The sequence below is a fragment of the Lichenostomus cassidix genome, chromosome 11 (genome assembly GCF_008360975.1).
Source record: "Lichenostomus cassidix isolate B80296 chromosome 11, HeHo_3.0, whole genome shotgun sequence".
NCBI classification, from domain to species: domain Eukaryota; kingdom Metazoa; phylum Chordata; class Aves; order Passeriformes; family Meliphagidae; genus Lichenostomus; species Lichenostomus cassidix.
The window spans coordinates 44,917-63,398 of record NC_139492.1 but is presented as its reverse complement, the minus strand read 5'-3'; the positions used below and the strand labels follow the sequence as shown (position 1 = coordinate 63,398).

Here is an 18,482-nt window from a genome sequence, read left to right as displayed (position 1 = left end):
TGTTTTTTTGCGCTTGCTCGGGAGCTGCTGCTCTGGGCGGATGCCGCGCGCGAGAAGCAGCTGCGCGTGCGCGGACACTAGGGCGCTCGGTGAGCGGCGCGGGCCCGGAGGTTTGGCTGTCGGTGTCCGTGCCGGCGAAGAGCGACGGCGCCCTTGGCCCAGCGGTAGGGAAGGGGCTGCGCCCGGGGTGGCGGGAGGTGCGCTCGAGCGCGGTGCCAGCGCGCTCGGAGCGTGGGCTGCCTCGGGTCTCGGCAAGGTGGAGGCCTGGAGCCCTTGAAAGGAGGCGGGTGGTGCCTGGCTCCTCAGGTGTGCTGCAGGGACCGCACCTCACCGGGACGGCGGCGTGATGCATGCGGTTGATTGCTGCATAGCGGGAGCCTTGGGAACCCAGCAGTCCCGCCTGCTGTGCACTTGTTCTAGCATTGTTTCCTTGTTCTTCGAGATTCTGAAAAAGTTATTTCCTATAAGTAGTCTTGAGAGGGGTGACGCAGTTAGGTCTTGGTTGTTTGAATGTGGTGCAGGAAAGTGTCATGCAGAACAAGATGGTAGGGTTTGAAGAGATGGGGGTTGTTACTCAAGTGTTGTGATGGAATCCAATTCTGTGTAGAGCCTGCACTTGCATCAAGAGCCATGTGGTCAGCTGATGAAATCGCTGGGCTATGTTACCTGCATTATAGGACCAGACTTCCTAAGCAGGGGAAACCAGATCCAAACAGGGAATGGACTTCCCTGGCAGCTGTTGTCAAAGTGGAGTCTGCAGCCCAAAGAGAGGTTCTTGTTAGTCCAGGAAACCTGCAGGGTAAGAAGGAGTTACGGGGATAGGGGTGGGAGGGAAGGGAGAGAGGAGGTTCTTGATGCCTTCTTTTTATTTCCTTTTTTTTAATATGCCTTTGAAAAAAGAAAAAAAAACATACACTCCTTTCTATACCATTTCTGTCTCTACCCAAATTCTTTACTCTTTGTGATTGTAAAAGCTTTCACAACTACTGTCTGGAAAGAGGTGGTTTTAGTGAAGTGCTGTTCTTCCCAGACTGTAAATAAGAAGATGAAGGCCTGCATTTGGCTGTTCAGTATGTGGTGAAAGTCTAGGCAGGACCTGAATTCCTAGTACAAACTCTTGAAAAAGCATGTTTGATTTGATAGAATTTGATAGATTGATAGAATCCTAGAAAGTTTTGCACTCCTTTAAGAAGTTGTGTTACTGAATTTTGCATTTGTGTTAATTCCTCATCATCTTCCCCTTAGAGTTGTCAGGCACTTTGTATCCCATATTTGTTATTTCTTATGTGCCTGAGGAATGCCGAGGCAATGTCTGCTGTGTGCTGTCCAAGGCATACCACAAGCATATCAAGCCTGTGGTTAGGATTCCTCCTATGGGGTCATAGACTTTTCCTAGCACTGGTGCTTCTGCCTGCTGTATTCAGTTCTTGATCTGATACTGTTTCCTGCCTCCCTGTACATCGCCTTCTACTTGATGTTCTGCGTATGGTCTTACCAGAATGACTGTACGAAAGCAAGGCTTCTGGCAACAGATAGAGGTGATAGTTTTTTCAGTTAATGTTTCTTTTTCAGTAACTAAGGAAGTTGTTGCTATGGGAACCGGAACAAAATGTATTGGCCAAAACAAAATGCGAAAAACTGGTAAGTGTGGTGTAAAATTCAAGAACAGACTACCTATGCTACCTTCTCTCTTGCTGGTGTCAAAGGATCAATGAAAATGTCCAAGGCATTCTGCTCAGACTTATTTTGGATTGAAGCCAGAAGTGTATGGCAGACCTCCCCTCATCAGTGAGAGAGGAGCTTAGGCAGCCAGAATGGCTGCCATGAAGGTTTGCTGCACTTGCTGCCTCAAAGGCGAATGAGCTTTTTATGTGTGGAAATGTGTAGTTTAGGCCTTGAGCCTGCATACTTAAAGACTTTGTAACTAAAACAAAACATAAGCAAAATAATTGTGCTTTGGTTACCTGTTGCAGTCTAGTTTTGTTATGGTATGGTAAAAGGTACCACTGCTGGTACTAACCAGCAGGAAGGTACTTAATAGGGTTTTTTTCCCTTAATGCAACTGGATAGTTTTAAGTGTTTGTACAATGAATGTACAGGATAGATACATAAATTCTCACAACTACCGTTTCTTACTATGTATTGTAGGACTTTCCTTGCTCTGTGTGTCCATTTCTGAGTTCATGTTGTATCTGTCTCTTCTGCTAGGACAGGGAAGAAGCCTTAGTAATGATGAATGCTGTACAGTGGCAGTGGGGGGAAGGTGTTCGTGGTACAGGGCTTTCTACCCTCTTTAGGCTTCAGAGGAGGACTAGATTGTTACAGGAGAAAGGGTTTTGCCTGTATGTGGTTTAGGCTACTTCATCTTCCCAATAATGTCCTTAATTTTGAAGTTAATTAGTGCAGCAAAGGAGAAGAAACTAGCTTCTGTATCTTAGACTTTTTGGATGTTTCTTGTGATTTGGCCATCTCAAAAGAGTATTTGTACAGACATTTTTCTGACAGATACAGGAAAATTGTGATTAAACTATTGTACCATTTACAATCTAGATATTAAGGGTCAAAGTAGAAAGTTCTCTAGGAAGAAGTAAAAGTAGTTTGTTTCGCTGTTGTCTCTAGTGATCTCAACTTTAGAAAATATTCTCCTCTTATGATAATGTTAATTTGTTTTTAAATTAGCTTGGTGGTAGGTCATGTTAATATTTATCTGTTGTATCGCTTCTAAACTTTTGAAGCAGTTAAAGAGGATTTCTACACCCTGGCCTTTACCCCTGAAATAAAAGATGATCTTCAGCTCCTGTTCTTTTAGTTACCACAATAGGCAGATACTGCAGGAAAGCTGAAGATGAGATGTGTAAACTTAGCAAATATCAGAATTATTTGCAGGAAAAGTAGTTTAAATTGTAGGACAGAGCTCAAAAACCAAAGGCTTAACAAACATTTGAAATTTTCTGGCAGAAATTTCTTTGAGAATATCAAGCTTTACCCTTAAAAACAAAAGTCAGGAAGATTTTGAAGGAAGGTAGTCTTTATTCAGCTCAAAGGTTTTCTAATACCAGAAGAGTTAAAATGTGGTATTCAAACAAGTCTATGACATGCTGCAGACTGAGTATTTTTATTTTTTTTTTTGTAGACTGTTAACCTCCTTTTGTGGTGTTTGGAACTTTAAATATCTTACAATACTCTTAAAACCAACGGTAAACCTTCAGATACTAACAAATGTGGAGAGCTGCCCTATGTCAAATTCTGTTTGCTTTGTTTGTCTTTTTTTTTAGTAATGATTTAATATTCACATTTGGGTTTTGCTTTAGGAGACATTCTGAATGACAGTCATGCTGAAATTGTGGCCAGGAGGAGCTTCCAGAGGTGAGGCATGAATGAAGTTTACTCAGTGCTGTTACTCAATGCCACCTGAGTTTGCGATACAAATAATTTTGACCTATTGCTGAAATAATCAGATTTTGCACCTTCAGATATGAGAACGTTGTGAAAGACTGCATTGCTTCTGTGTAGGCAACACTCTCTTTCCTGTTGTCAGCAGGATTTTAGCCTAATTTTTATAGTTCTAGGTGGTGTTAAGGCCCTTTCCCGAAAGCTTACTTCTTCCTTCTTGTAGAGCCTCTGTATGAAGAATTAGGATCTGATTTCATGTGACATTGATGCAGATCTGATGACTACTAGTCAAGTATAGAATGTGGCTGTTTCCCACATACCAGTCCTCTTGTTTACATGGGATAAACTGATTCAGGGAAATGACTCAGGAGAATGGTAATTCTGCGGATATGAGTACATTTCTTGCAATTTGATGCCACTAAACTGGGTCTTGCAGGATCAGATGAGTTGCAGAGTTGGTAAAAGCACACACTGTGGGAGGAGAAGACCGTATGTATATAGTCCAAGATGGCTAGCTCCACTGAATCTCCAGCCCTTTGAGGTCTGTTATTAATGTTCCAATGATGTGTTTGCATTTATTATTTTGGTTGCCATTTCTCTGTAAAAGCATAACTGACTGGCTTCTCATAGACTCCATCTGGAAAGCAGAGAAACTATAGAGCATCTAAGTTTTATTGTTTTCTCGTGCATCAAAATTGAAGTAATTTTTTTGTGAAAATTTTCTGCCTAACAGATATCTTCTCCATCAGTTGTGGCTTGCAGCTTCCCATCAGCAGTGTATCTTTAGTCCGGGAACTGAAACGGGGAAATGGAAACTCAAACCAAATATTGTATTTGTGTTCTTCTCCAGTCATACCCCATGTGAGTATCAAAGTGAACCAAATACATTGCTCCCACTTGTAGAATCTTTTCTGCCCCTTGTCTTTCTTTGGTCTCTCTTTAGTCTGGATTGAAAGTGAGGCAGTAATTCATGTTACCAGCATGTGCCTGAAGAGGTACTTGACTGGTCCTCCACCGATAGATTTGGCATTTTATCTCACTGGATGTGATTCGTGAGAGCTCAGTAAATCTGATATACTCTCATTATATAGTGGAATGTTTCACTAAAAGCAATAATAGCTACTGTTTTCTTTTCCAGAAAATAACATTCTTGTCAGAGGTCCTGTTGTATTGCCTGGTTCCTTTGCTTTAAGCATTATCTCCTTGGATTAAAAATTTAATAAAATATACTGACATTTACCACTGTTCCTAAAAACAACCAAACAAAAGATACTCTGCTCCCAATCAACAAACACCCCAAACCCATTAATCAAACAAAGAGAAAGTACCAAACAAATGCCAAAAAAACCCAAACCAACATGGAAATGAAAAAACAAAACCAAGCAAAAAAAAAAAGGGGGAGGAAGGAGACCCAAAATCGACCCACAGAAAAACCCCAACAAACCAAAACCACACTCCTGAAAAACTAGGGAAAAAGCCCCATCCATGAAACATCGCTAGCTCCCCAGTGCAAAACTTCTTAGGGAATGCATTGAAACTTCTGTCATGGAAAACATTCTTTGTGTGTTTAAAAAAACCAGCACCACAAAGATGAAGATCTATTGGCAAAATGGAGAAATGTGTCCTCTTGGTTTACCAACCATCGGGTGTCTCGATGTTACCGTGCTCTCTTACCAGTGTGTTCTTCAGCTGCTAGTCTGTTACAGAGCAAAGGAGTCTTAAGAACTCAAAATATGCCTCAATAGTGAGTTAGTTGCTCTTACATTTTCATAATTTTGAGTGCATTGCTGGAATATGCAACATTATTTTTCTTAATCAGCGCTTTTGAGAATGGAATTGACATCTTCAAATTTATTAGTGGGAATAATTTCCTGACTTTCTTTTTCTCACATTGCGAGAACTTTCTCACATAAATCACCAGGCCTGTCAGGCTTGCTTTGCTTTAAACTGAGCTTCAAAATTTTGGTTCTGAGCTTGTTTCAGTGATACAGAGTAAGTTTTGACAGATTATTCTTTAATTATTCCTTACAGGTTCATATTGTTTAGTTAGATCAGTCAAGTTTTCCTGTGAGTCTTCAGCACTGCTTGTAGTCTGTCAAATGCCTTTGTTACCTTTTACTTTGTAGATCATAAATTTTGCTGTCTTGATTATTTCTTACATAGAATGCAAAACTTGAAGTATATATGGGCTCAAATTTCAGTGAAATCTGATTCAGTGTTGCACAGGACAATGTTTCAAAAGTGTGTTCTCGTAGTTAAGTTTTCCTAAGTGCGGATCTGTGAAAGGTAGTAGTAGTTGTAATATTACTGGTGTGATGTGTTCCAGTCACAAGATGTGTTTTTAGCCAATTTTATGTTATTTCTTTTGTTCTAGGTGGAGATGCTTCTATTTTTCCAATCAGTGAACCAGAGGGCAAGCTTTCTAAGAAAGTGACTGGAGGTCATGCAGCTGGACAATCAGCAGAATGTAGAAGTAACCATGATCACTTGTGTCCAGAAGATAAAAAGAAATCAGAGAAAATGGCCAGTAATCATATAATCAAGAGAATGAAAACTGATGATGGTGATTGTTTCTCCATAATCACTGAAGACCTGGCTGTTCAGCACAAATCTGTGAAACGAGAAGACAGCACAAATCGAAAGAGCTGTGAGTGTTCTGCAGAGATGCAAACAGCTAATGAGGAGACGGGCTTTGTGAGACCAAAGGTAGTAGATATTCACAGAACTGGAGCAAAATGTGTACCTGGAGAGCTGGATGATGCCCAAATACCTGGGCTAGGGTACCATTGTGTGGGATTATTACGAGTGAAGCCTGGTCGTGGAGACAGAACATGCTCTATGTCCTGCAGTGATAAGCTGGCTCGCTGGAATGTCTTAGGGTGTCAAGGAGCCCTTCTGATGCATTTTCTGCAGTATCCAGTGTATCTGTCAGCAATTGTAGTGGGGAAGTGTCCATATAGCCAAGAAGCTATGCGGAGAGCAGTTATTGAAAGGTAAGTGCCCCCCTTCAGATAGAGTGTATGGAGACAGTGATTTTTGGAAGATAACACGTGTCACCACTGCATCCTTCTAGGATGATTATAAAAGAGGTCATAGTCTGTTAATGGAGAAACTCTAGTTATGTACCCGGTGGAGCTTTCTGTGTAACCCTTTGCTCATTCTGTAACGTGTTACAAGAATTTGCCTAGCCTTGTCATGTCTTAGTGCAGTCAGGCATCTGGCAGTATGAATCTCAGTCTTAATTCCTTCTCTGCGTAAATACGATGGTGATTAAACACATGCGGTTTTTTCCTCGTATGATCCTAATGTCATTCAGTATGCAACGGCAATTTAAGGTAATAAAGATAAGATTATACATGGAACTCTATTTTGTATGTTTTTAGGCTTTGATTATAAATCTTTAGGTACATAAAACAATTGCCAATGTAATGTGGTAGACTGTGTAAATAGTTTATGATTATTTTTCTTTGTGATCGCAGAAGTATATTGCAGTTTTTGTCCTGCATACTTCATTGATTATACTAGCTTTTAGCTAGACCTTTTTAAAAAACAAGTCATTGTAGTTTTTCTAGGATGGACAAGGTCTTAATAAACTAATGTGGCTTTATTTTTTTTCAACAAATACTTTTTTGAGGGGAAAAATGCCTCCAAACCTCATTGTCTCTCCTTTATAACTCATGTTCAATTCAGTTTTAATGTAAAAGAAACATATTTTAGATAATGAAGGGAAATGGTGCAAAATAGGCTTGTTTGGGAAGAACAGACTGAAAATCACTTGCATTTTTCTGTGTGTACTTTAGGTGTCAGCACATCTCGTCTTTACCAGATGGTTTTCTCACACAGAAGATTAAACTGCTGCAATCAGATCTTCAATTCGAGCATAGCCGTCAGGCAATTCAGGAAGTTCAAACTAGCAGCAAAACAAAACTTGTTCCTTGTGGTGCAGGTGAGTTAACTTGGGCTAGTTGCGTAACTGTGTGAAAAAGTCCAAATAGAAATGAGGTGGTTTAAGTTGTTTGGAATGGAACATCGTTCCTTGCCAGTATACTAGAGGCGAAGTATGAACAGCAAGAAATTAATTTCAGGTCATAACTTAATTGTTAATAATTAATGGTATTCATCTCAGCTTCTTAGTTTCCAGTAGGCAGTTTTCAGACTGAATAAACGCTTGATGCCTTTAAGAATTTGCAGTCTAAATGCAGACAGAAAATAGCCAGAGGAAACCAAAGTTGAGCACAAGAGGAAAACAAAAGACTTCTTGTTTCAGTTAGTTTTGCATTCTCCTTGGTAATGAGCAGAAGACTTACCATGCTGAGTTATGTTTGTAATTGCCCCAAAAATCTGTGAATGAAGAAAGAATACAGAGTAGTATAGTGTAAAAGTTGAATTGAAAAATATTTTGGGCACGGAATTTTTTGTCATGGTGATGAATGAATATTTAAATCTCAGCATGATTTAGCAATGCGGTCTCATTTGGAAAGAAAATAACGGAACTGCCACTCTACATGTATGGCTAAGCATTTTCTTTAAACTTGGACGTGCCTGCCTTCTGCTGTTGTATGCTTTTCTGTCTGAACCAGAACTGGAAGTTTTTCTATTACAATAGAGCTAATGATAGAATGGAAACAAAGGGTTCCTTAATGGAATTCACATTCATTAAATTTGAGTTATTTCCAAGTGCCAGGGAGGAAAATACTTTAATTTTGTGAAATAGGAAACAAAAGTCATTATTGAAAAATAGTGCCAATTGAGTTGGCAAAAAAGGCCTGAAAGCAGCTGTGACTAAAATCAGCATATGTCTTTCTTTCTGTACACTTATCAGGTCATTCTATTAAATAAAGATGAATGATGCCTTGGATGCTTTTTTAATGCCAGGTGGTTTCTTTTCTTAAAGGAGTGAAAATCAGAATAAATTCTAAATTCAGGGTTGTTGCACAGAGTATTGAAAGATGCGTGATAGGAACATTTCAGCTGGTATTTTGAAGAGATATGTGTTCTGTTTAGTGTTTTGAAGTTTGAGATAATTACGAAAAGGTGAAAGAATGGAAAATGGTTTATTTTTTAAGTAACCTTGTATTTGCTTGTCAGAATCTGATATCCTCTGACCAGGTGATTTTTAGATACTTCAGATGTGAAGAGTTTAATACCAGCTATATGTATCTAATGTTATTTCACGCTGTAGAGTGATACAGCATTGTACTAAAATCACAGTGCAAGTACAATTGTAGCAGGGTACAACGATTGCAGCATAGAGCTGACTTTTAATAGAAGGGTGAGTTACATAAGCAGTCATTGAGTGTCTTAAATAGCAAGGTGGTCTTTAGAGTGAATGCGCATTAGGAACACAGAGAAGAGGGAGAATTAGGAAACAGAAGTTGTCTCACGGTAGCAGAAGTTGAAGGACCTGCTGTTATGCTATGGAGGGATGGACTGGACACGTCAGTTTCTATTAACGTGCTGCTGATGCTTTGCTAGTTACTTAGAAATTGTAAGGTATTGTACTCACAGTTTCAGGGTTAAGTCTAGAGTCCAAGATGATTACAAAGTTCCCAGACTTGGGGTAGAATTTAAGGTTGGTGCTTGCCATCTCTTTCAACAAATTATTTTTATTTTACTACTAGTTAATAATGTTTTTCAAGTAAATTCTATAAATAGTTGATGTATGTCAGTTATCAAACATGAAACTACTTGGAGTACACAATAAAATAATAGCAGAGAATAAAGAAATAAGGAAAATATAGAATGACTGACTGGTGAAAGTAGTTTAGGGCAGTATTTCACAGCCTGATGCAAAAATAAGCCCTCTAACTTGGAAATTTCTTCATGCTTTGTCCAGACTGGATGTGCAAAAGAAAGTAGAATCCTCCTAAGAAAGGGAAAAGTACAAAGCTGGAGGCCAGATATTTAGGGGCATGGATTGTTAAATGATCTAATTAAGATGAAAGCTCTGTGTGTGCGTGTGTGTATATTTTATTTTTTTTTAATTAAACATTGTTTTAGATACTGGAATTCTGGCCCTAGAGAACCACGGTCCTCCTTCTAGTTTGAATTATTTTGGGAAGCAACACGTGAACATATAGAATGAACGGAACTGTTAGGTTCCGTGTTTGTGATAAGAGCATCTCCCTTGTTCATAATAATTTCTTCTACAGCTATCAGTTGGAGTGCAGTCCCTGAGCAACCTCTGGATGTCACCTCAGATGGTTTCCGCCAGGGGACGACAAGGAAGAGGATCGGGAGCCATCAGAGCAGGTATGAGAGTGTTGTAATATCTGGACACGTGTTTTATTTGTTAGCCTACATGCTTCCGTCAGCTCATGTGATGTGTAGTGCATTGTCAGAGCAGGAGGAAATCTAGGGAGTAGTGAAGAAGGGGAAGATAGAGAGCAGGGGAAAAGGAAGAGTCGATGTCTAAGGGAGAGAGGGCAGTTGATAGTGGAAGTTAAATAAGAATTAACAAGTTTATCCTATTTCTTTGTCGCTATTGAGAGCATTGTAGATAATGGTGGTGGGAGACTATGGTCAATTCTTATTAGAACGATATTTACTGTTGACGGAAACAGAATTTTTGCTTTGTATTTTTTTTTGGTTGATGACTGTGAAGGAAATTTGTGTGCTGCAGGTTGTTTTTCTATAGATTTCTTTTTCTTTAAAAGTCAAGCCAGCTGATCTGGATGTATGATCATTAAAGGTGTTGCTTTGAAACATGACTTTCTGCTTTAAAGTTTGAAAATGTTTTGAAATTTGAAAAGCACATTCCTAACATGAACATGTCACCTTTCCAACTGTCATCTTGGCACTGTGGTCTTCAAGAAATCCTCTGTCAACAATCATAGTTCAAAGAAATAGTTACATATTTTTCTTGAGGTTGAGAGGAATTATTCATAAGCATCTGCAGACAAATTTCTCCGTTTCTATGTTATCTTTATTGTAGGTGAGGTGACCAAAATTATCAGCAGTCTGTGGAAATTCAGCTTGAGGATTTGGGTTCGTGTTTTTGTTTGATAAATTGGCTGATTATACTACCAATTTATCAGTGGTCATATTGTTCATGTTTCCCATACTTTCTGGAAGAATGATGATAATCCTGACGAGTGGTGAATAGTATAATGAGTACAGCTTAGACAATTCTTGTGGAGAATTTATTCATATGCCTCTGAGTTGCACATTCTGAGGTTTTTGAAGTTAGTCCTGATTTGACTGACATTTATCCTGGTATTTGGAAATCCTGGTATTTCCAAATTTTCTGTGGAAAGAGGAGGACCAGGAACTTTGTGGTTTGTGACCAGTATTGGTGTCTGGGGTATTGCTAACACAGGTGACCTGGGTGACGTAGTTTGTCTTTTAAGACTGGCTCTGTGTGCGCTGTAGAATATCTAATTTCAGTACGCAGTATGTAATGTATTCCAGAAGACATGTGAAAGATCAAACAAACCCGTTAACTCCTTTTTCTCAGTAGGCTTAAATTCCTTACATAGCATTTGTCGATCAGCTCTAACACTTGAGAGCCATCTGCTAGCTGCCAGTTAGCACAGCAGTGTAAGAACTTCATTGTTTTTGAAAGATCCTCCTCTCAACATGTGCTTGAAATTCATTAAAACTTCTGAAAATTATTAGAGCCTACAGGACTGTGATTACAAACATCTCATTTCCTTAGGAAATCAGGATTAAAAACAGTGTCAAGGAACAAGTAAACTACACTTTCAAGACAAACAGTCACAAAAGGAACTTTTATAATGAGAATGAGGAATTTACAGCCTTATTGGGAGTGGTGGTGGTTAATAATAAACAAGACTTGTATTTCTGCATTCTTTTTCTCTCAAGAAATCTCAGGGTGATTGCTGGGAAGCGGTGTTTGAAGCTTTTTTCCCCTTTTCAAATGCTTTTTCCCCTTTTCAAATATCAAGGAAGGTAAAGCTGACTGACTGAAAGGAATTTGCAGGTAAATGTGCTTTTGTTAATGCTTAATTAACTGAACCACTAAAAACTGCAATTTGAACCTTTGACAGATTAAATTGAATATTCAATTTTAGAGCATCTTCACATGCCCTGATCATCAGTGGGGTTCAGCAGAGCTCTGTTTTAGGGCCAGTGCTTTTCAGCATCCTAATAAATGATTTGGATGCAGTACTCAAAGGTACACTAAGTAAGTTTGCCAGTGATACTAAACTGGGAGGAGCTGTTGACTCCCTCAAAAGAAGACCGGCCCTGCAGAAAGACCTCAACAAACTACAGGGCTGGGCAATCACCAGCCATATGATGTTTAACAAAGACGAGTGCCAATTTCTGCACATGAGACAGGGTCACCTGTCTGGGGAATGAGAAACTGCAAAGCAGGGCTGTGGAAAGGGACCTAGGGGTCCTGGTTGATGGCAAGTTGGATATGAGTCAGCAGTGCCCTGGCATCCAGAGGGGCTATTTGCATCCTGGGGGGCATCAGGTCCAGCATTGCTGGCCGAGTGAAGGAGGGGATTGTCCCGCTCTGCTGGGCACTGGTATGGCCTCAGCTCAAGTCCTGGGGGCACTTTGGGGTACAGGAGTATAAGAAGAACATAAAGCTCTAAGTGTCCAAAGTGGGGGCCATCAGGATGATGAAGGGTCTGGAGGGGAAGCCCTACCAGGAGCAGAGGGAGGAGACTGAGGGGAGACCTCGTAGCAGGCTACAACTTCCTTGTGAGGTGACACAGAGGAGAAGGCACTGTTCTCTGCCCTCTGGTGACCAGTGATAGGACCTGAGGGAATGGCTGGAGCTGTGTTGGGAGGTTTAAGCTGAGTATTAGGAAAAGGTTCTACACCCAGAGGGTGGTCGGGTTCTTCAACAGGCTTCTCAGGGCAGTGGTCACAGTGAGTGGTCTGAGTTCAAGGAGCATTTGGACAATGCTCTCAGGTACATGCTGGAATTATGGGGGTTTTCCTGAGCCAGGAGTTGGACTCAATGATCCGTGCGGAGATTCTATGATTTTATGCCATTTTTGATGTTCTGAAAATACGTGCTAGCAACGTACGAAGATTTTTTTTGATTGATGTTTTTTCAGTGCTTCTCGAGAATCAGTTTGCACTTGTTGGAGAACTGAACCAGTCATTGTGAAGACAAGTATGTAAAGATAAACAGAGGAAACAGCTGGGCCTTTCAAAACCGGAATATACTTTATAAACAATGATTCTGGTTGCCATCTCTTTGGGGAAACAGAAGGGCTCAAACCTGACAGTCACGTATAGTTTCTTCTTAAGACCTTTCAAACTTTGATTCACTTTATTTTTTGGTGAGCCTCTCTGTCTTTTTGCTAACTGGTGAGTGCCGGCTGGCAGAATGGGGCAGTGCAGCTCTTTGTCAATATAATATTTAAAACGAAGGGAAAAGGCAGGCAGGCAGCTTGGATGGGGTAGGAAAAGTTAGATGATAGAGAAGTTTTTACTTGCTTTGAGAAGTGACCATAATGCTTTTTATAAAAAATGTTTAGCTGGGATGTGCTACTGTGAGCTGTAAGGGCGAGTGAATTTATGATTTCTTTTTTCATCAGATTTTCTAATATTTTAATTTTTTTATATCAGATCCAAGATCTGTAAAGTGGAACTCTTCCATAAATTCCAAAAGCTGGTGACAAGTATTTCACAAGAGGATCTACCAGACACTCTACGGTAAAGACATTATCATTGCACTTAGAAGAGTGAGTTTATCTTAATGAAATCAAAGAATATGTGATGATACAGTATCTGCTCATTAATCTCATTTTAGATAAGTCCACTGTTAAACTTTCATACTTTGAAAATGTGAAAAGAGACACGAGATGAGGAAGTAGTACCGTTTTTGAAAACGTGAGCTAATAGATCAGCTGCCTGCAGCTCTCTACGCTTCATGGTATTCAAGCCCTGCATCCCAAAATTGTCGTGGAGTTATTGATATCTAGTTGGTGTTCAGTAATTCTATCAAAAGCCATTTCTTTGATTCACAAGAAGGAAGAATTTGAGTGAAAAACCCCTTTTTTCTTCTTTTTTTTTTTTTTTAAGTCTAGACTAAAATCAGTTTTTATCTTAGTGTATGGTGGAGTAAGAGCTCGTAAGGTGAGATAGCGTATGGGGTTTTTTCTGCACTGTGTGTGTGTCGCATAAACAGAGAGTTTGTGGAAAGAAAAGAAAGCAGCTTTTGTCTGAGGAAGTCAGACAAAAAGGTTTATCAGACTGGAGTTAATTGCTTGCAGTAATCATCCAATCTGGCATAGTGTTACATGCATCATATATTTGGTGGTATACCATAAAGTGAAGCACAGTTTCACGTGCACAGAAACTTGGTTCTCTTTGCCTTAGAGATTCTGAGAGATGTAGAAGGTTCTGAATCCATTGCCACTGGAGGTTTATTTTATTTTAGACTTATCTCCAGATATGATTTCACCACCCCTAGGATGCAATTATGCCAACTCTTGAGCCAGTTTAACTGCTTGTAGGTGCTGATATGGATGGTCCCACAGCAGTTCTGTGCTGCTACTGTCTGTAGATTCCGGTTTTCTCCCTCATATCAGTAGCACTTCTCTAGTCTCGTTATGAGCCAGTTCAACTAGGTAATGTGGCTGAAAACAATTTCCTTGTTTTCTATGTTTTCTCTTGGACTAATGAGTTCGATTGGCTCATGGAAGTCTAAAACAGATAAAACCCATGCAAAAGAAGTAGGGAGGCATGTGTAACTGGAAGCAGGGGAGATAGGCCATTTCAGCCTTTCATTGTACCAAGACAGTAGATGCAGTGAACTTAGCCAAAGTAAGTGTACCCATGATCTTTAATTAATAGATCTTGCTTGCTTTTGATTTTTGTTGAATTAAAGATTGCAGTTACCTTCTATATCTATAGAAGTGTCTCGTAACTGATTCAAAATTCTGATGTCAATGTGAATCTATGCTATTGCTTAGGTGCTTTCCAACTGATTGTATAAGCAGAGATACACTTTCTCCTTAAATCAGTTTTAAATTTTAAGCCTTTTTTGGGTGGGAGTTTGTCCTCAGTTGTTTAGCCATCGTAATTTCCTCAGAACGGATTGTGAACTTGCGCATTGTTGGGTAGGTGACTCATTATGCTGATCATATGCTGCTTACATAAAGTTGCTTCACCTCAGGGCTTTTCTAGACTCCATTGACTTTGTCATTTCCTTTGACTTTTTTGTCCTTTACTGTTTTTCTGCCTGGCCTTCTCCTGACAAAGTCCAGCTGATTCGCAGATGTGACATTGTTTTTACACTGCTCAAACTCTATTTATACAGTAGAGATGCTAGCTCACTAGTTGGCTTGTGTAGCTGATTGCTTTTGAATTCTTTTGTTTTCTTCTTCTTCACTTAAAAAGCAGAATAAAAAAGCGTGTTTGTGTTGCTGTTTCCTTCATCTTCCCTTTCCCTTTCTACACAGTATTCTGATGTTTTCATTTTTCTTTTGGCCTTGGAGTCTTGAGTGAACTTCAGATAAGAAATCGTACGCTCTCAAATTATTTCCTCTAAACTTCTGTGTGTTTAACTGTTGCTCGGTTTTGTATTTTCTTTAGATTTGAATGTATCTTGTTTTCTCTTCTCACAAATGGTTGACTCTAATGCTGTGCTGTCACCCAGTTTCCTCTTTCCATTTTGACCCTAAGTTCCTTCCCTGACTCTTCTAGTCCACTTCTGTGCCTCTTGCCTCCCATCTTTTCTGCTTCATCAAGGGAAACTCATTCTGTAGTACTTTCAGATTTGCTGAACAGCTTGTTTTGTAGTTGTAGGGTACATTAGGACTAGGTTTATTCTTCATGTAACCCTTCATCTGCTGTTGTCCACTCTCAGACCTAGGAACTGGGGAAGTTAAAGCTTTACATGGAGCTGATTCTGATGTTCTTTCATTTTCTTTTGTGTGTGTGTGTGTGTGTGTGATTTTGCCAGCTTCTCGAGAAAGCTATGTAAAATACTGCTTTATGTTGTATACACTGTTAAATTATAGTTAAAATACTGATGTCTGCTTGAAGACTGAAATGCCAAGAGGCTGTGGTCACCTGCTTGAGTAGCTGCTACAGTGTGGCAAACATCCTGAGCTGCTCCTCTCTATCCTGCTTTTTTCCTAGCTATATTTTCCCTTACTGTCTACTGTAAGAGTTTCCAGACAAAGGTCGATTGGAGTAATGTAGGTTAGAAAAATCCCATACTGAAATTGTGTTTTACTGAAATTGAATCAGACTGATGGATATGAGCCATTGATTTGGCAGCAGATTCAGGAGAAAGACCAACATTCAGCAAGGAAGAAAAACAGGTGAGGGGTAGGTGAAGGCACTGGTCATTTGTGTGACATTTGAGATACATGAGTACCTGGGAGAGGAAGTGCTTGCCTATGTAAGGTTTTGGAGCCGGTTGTGGTGGCTTGACTTGGACTTTTCTTGGACCGAGTTGTTTGCTGAATGCTGCTTATGCAGGTAGTTGCTGGTCTTTGCCTATTCTATGATGCTGCTATTCTCCTGATGCTCCTAAACGATGATGCAGTACTGGTAATGGGGTTCTGTGAACATTGCACTGGCCAGGTGGGGGACAGCTCTAGTGGAGCCCTTCCATGGAACTTTTCAGAGCAGCTCAGAGGTTAGCTTCCCAGAGTATGGTTAATGTGAAAGAGGTGGAGAAAAGAAGATTGATGGGCTGTGACAAGCCTGCAGGGCAGGTTTTTTAAGAGAGAATATATCTCCCATGTTCAGCAATGGCATAGGCAGATTCTCCACTCTTGCACTTTCTGAACATAAGGTTTGAAGGACAGATAATATGTACATGTGACAGTGCATGTGACAGTGTTTTAGAAATAAATTTGTAGCAGAATGCTGAGTGCCTGATACACAGCTTCTGATGGTCTGCTGTTATGGCAGAGCTGTGAGGGTTGCTTTCTGGGGGTGATGGGTGATCATGATTGCCTTTGAGCATGAAAGCCTGTTTTATAACTTAGTGCAGTGGTTCTCAGACTTCTCAGATTAGAGTTCCTGTGGTAGTTTGGCTCTTTCTTGGTGAAGGTCACGTTGCATATGATCTTCCCTTTGTACTGGGTTTAATGTGTAAACATTGCATATCACATACGGCTGACAGACATTTTGGCAAAGGGAGATGAAAGAGGTTGGGAACAGAATGCAAGGAGAGGGAAAAAAGTCTTGATGAAATTGTCTTAGAGGCACTTGTGCTCAGATACTCTAGACCTGAATTTCCCTATTTTGAAAATCATTGGTGTAATGCACTTAGCAAGAGTGACAAGTTGTTCTGCTCAGACTGTAGGGAGTAGATGCTACTTGAGGAAGGGGAGCAACACCAAAATTGTTGAGTCTCTTTTGCTTTACGGAAAGCAAAAAAGATTATTTTCTCATCTGTGTCATTCTTCCCCATTAGTTTTGTGCTGGAAAACCGTCCGGTTCATTCTATCCTTTTCCCTTCCAGCCAGTCTTCTAGCAAGCCAAGGCTACTTCCACCCAATTCGAAGCACCCCTAGCCACCTTTTCAGCTTTCCTTCATCAGTTTATGCTATCTTGGAACCTGTGGTCACACAGTCTAAACACACACATTTCTAATGCTGGAAGAGTTGTTTTCCTTCCTTTTTTAAGATTGCTGACTATGTCTAGCTTCAGAGCCTGGGCCCTTCCAAGTCTCCCTAGAAGAGAATTGTGCTTAGTAGCACGAAAGAGGTCACAGGACATCATCAGGTTCTTAGATATTTGATTTCTTTTTTGGTTTTGTGACCTCATATTTATAAGGATTGTAGAGTCTTTTTTTCATGTTTGTGCATTTTCTGTCAGGGTGAAGACTCTAAAAACCTACTGGGACTACAAGGAAGCTGCATTAAATTATCAAGAAGCCTGGAGAGTGCTGCGTAGCCAAGCTCTGCTGGGTTGGGTCAAGAATGCCAAGGAATACCTGCTCTTCACATGAGAATCCATGTGACTGTGTGAATCGAGGAATAAGCTCTGGTGCACAGCAGATATCTCTGCAGTTCAAGGGCCAGGAAAAGACACCCTCTAGTTCATGTGCTGTAAAGAGACAGGAGTGAAAGCGAGAGCAATTTAGGGAATACTTTATTTTGGCTAAGTTGCAGCCCCCTTTTTATTAAAATATAGAAAAGGATCATTGCTGACTTAAAATTCTGAGCTGCATGAAACAATATGCTTCCAAAGAAAGGAAGCAGTGATGTGCTATCCTGATATCTAAGGATATGATCTACCAGCCATAGTCATTGCAGCGAAAGTTGTGTCAAATGAAACTGAAGCAGTGCCATGGAGGAAAGGCTGTCATTGTAAAATTTTAGTGCTGATTTTTCTTCCACTTCTCATAATGTTGTGGTTGTTTTTCTGTCGCTTAGACAACCCTGTTGTATAGTAAGTAATACTTCTATAAGTCTTGGGTCCCCCAGGCCCATTGCTACTAATTGGAAATACTAGTTCTGTTAAAGTCATTTTTTTCTGGGAATCCTTCATATATGCTGCTGTTTACTAAATATAGCCACAGATATCGCCGCAGCAGAAGGAAAAGCACTGGGGAGGAGTCTATGTCAAATAATACCACTTACGATATGTTGTGCATCTCAATTTCAGGACTTCCACAGATAACCCTTCAAGTGCTTTGCTTCTGTAGGCGGGAAAGAAATCTCCTCAATTACCTGATTCAAACTGGCCAGTCCTGTGTAATTTCAGGCAAACATTTACCTGCTTTTCAGTGTCTCAAGCACTGTCCATCACCCTTGCCCCCCTGCGGGAAAGAGTCAACTAAAAGCAGAAATGCCTCAACCATTTATGTCACTGTTCCCTGTCTTCATTAATAGCCTGGCAAAGGTGGAGATGCTTTGGGGACTACTGAAAGCAGTCTCTGTCATGTCCCTTCTAGTCTCCTGTTATTATGCTGTATTACCAGCTAATATCTGTGTGTCAAAACAGTCAACATTCTGAGCAGTTGTGGGGGAAGCAGCATGTAATCCTCCTTAAACTTTCTGCCTTTTGTGAGCAATTTCAGGACTGTGTAACTGCTACCAAGCATATTCCTCTTTTGTATTTTTCTGTTGTAAACTACAATTCATAAAATATTTGGACAAGGCAATGGCAGAATGAAAGAAGTGGATAATTTAGAA

At 40.2% G+C, this 18,482-nt stretch overlaps 1 protein-coding gene across 6 annotated transcripts; it reads left to right on the top strand.

Moving 5' to 3' along the window:
- Positions 1–10: 10 nt before the first annotated feature.
- Positions 11–18,482, top strand: ADAT1 (adenosine deaminase tRNA specific 1). Of its 6 annotated transcripts, none has more exons than XM_085071215.1 (10): positions 11–164; positions 608–799; positions 1,573–1,641; positions 3,312–3,366; positions 4,127–4,254; positions 5,768–6,386; positions 7,237–7,339; positions 9,546–9,645; positions 12,946–13,032; positions 17,161–17,299. In XM_085071215.1, exons 1-9 carry the CDS (start codon positions 41–43, stop codon positions 12,993–12,995), a joined length of 1,440 nt encoding a protein of 479 aa, XP_084927341.1. In that variant the 5' UTR covers positions 11–40; the 3' UTR covers positions 12,996–13,032; positions 17,161–17,299. The 6 variants fall into 6 exon arrangements, with proteins under 6 accessions (XP_084927341.1, XP_084927342.1, XP_084927343.1 ...); XM_085071216.1 differs by lacking the exon at positions 17,161–17,299 and adding an exon at positions 13,130–14,140; XM_085071214.1 differs by lacking the exon at positions 17,161–17,299 and adding an exon at positions 13,130–14,140 and having other exon boundaries at positions 23–164; positions 7,194–7,339.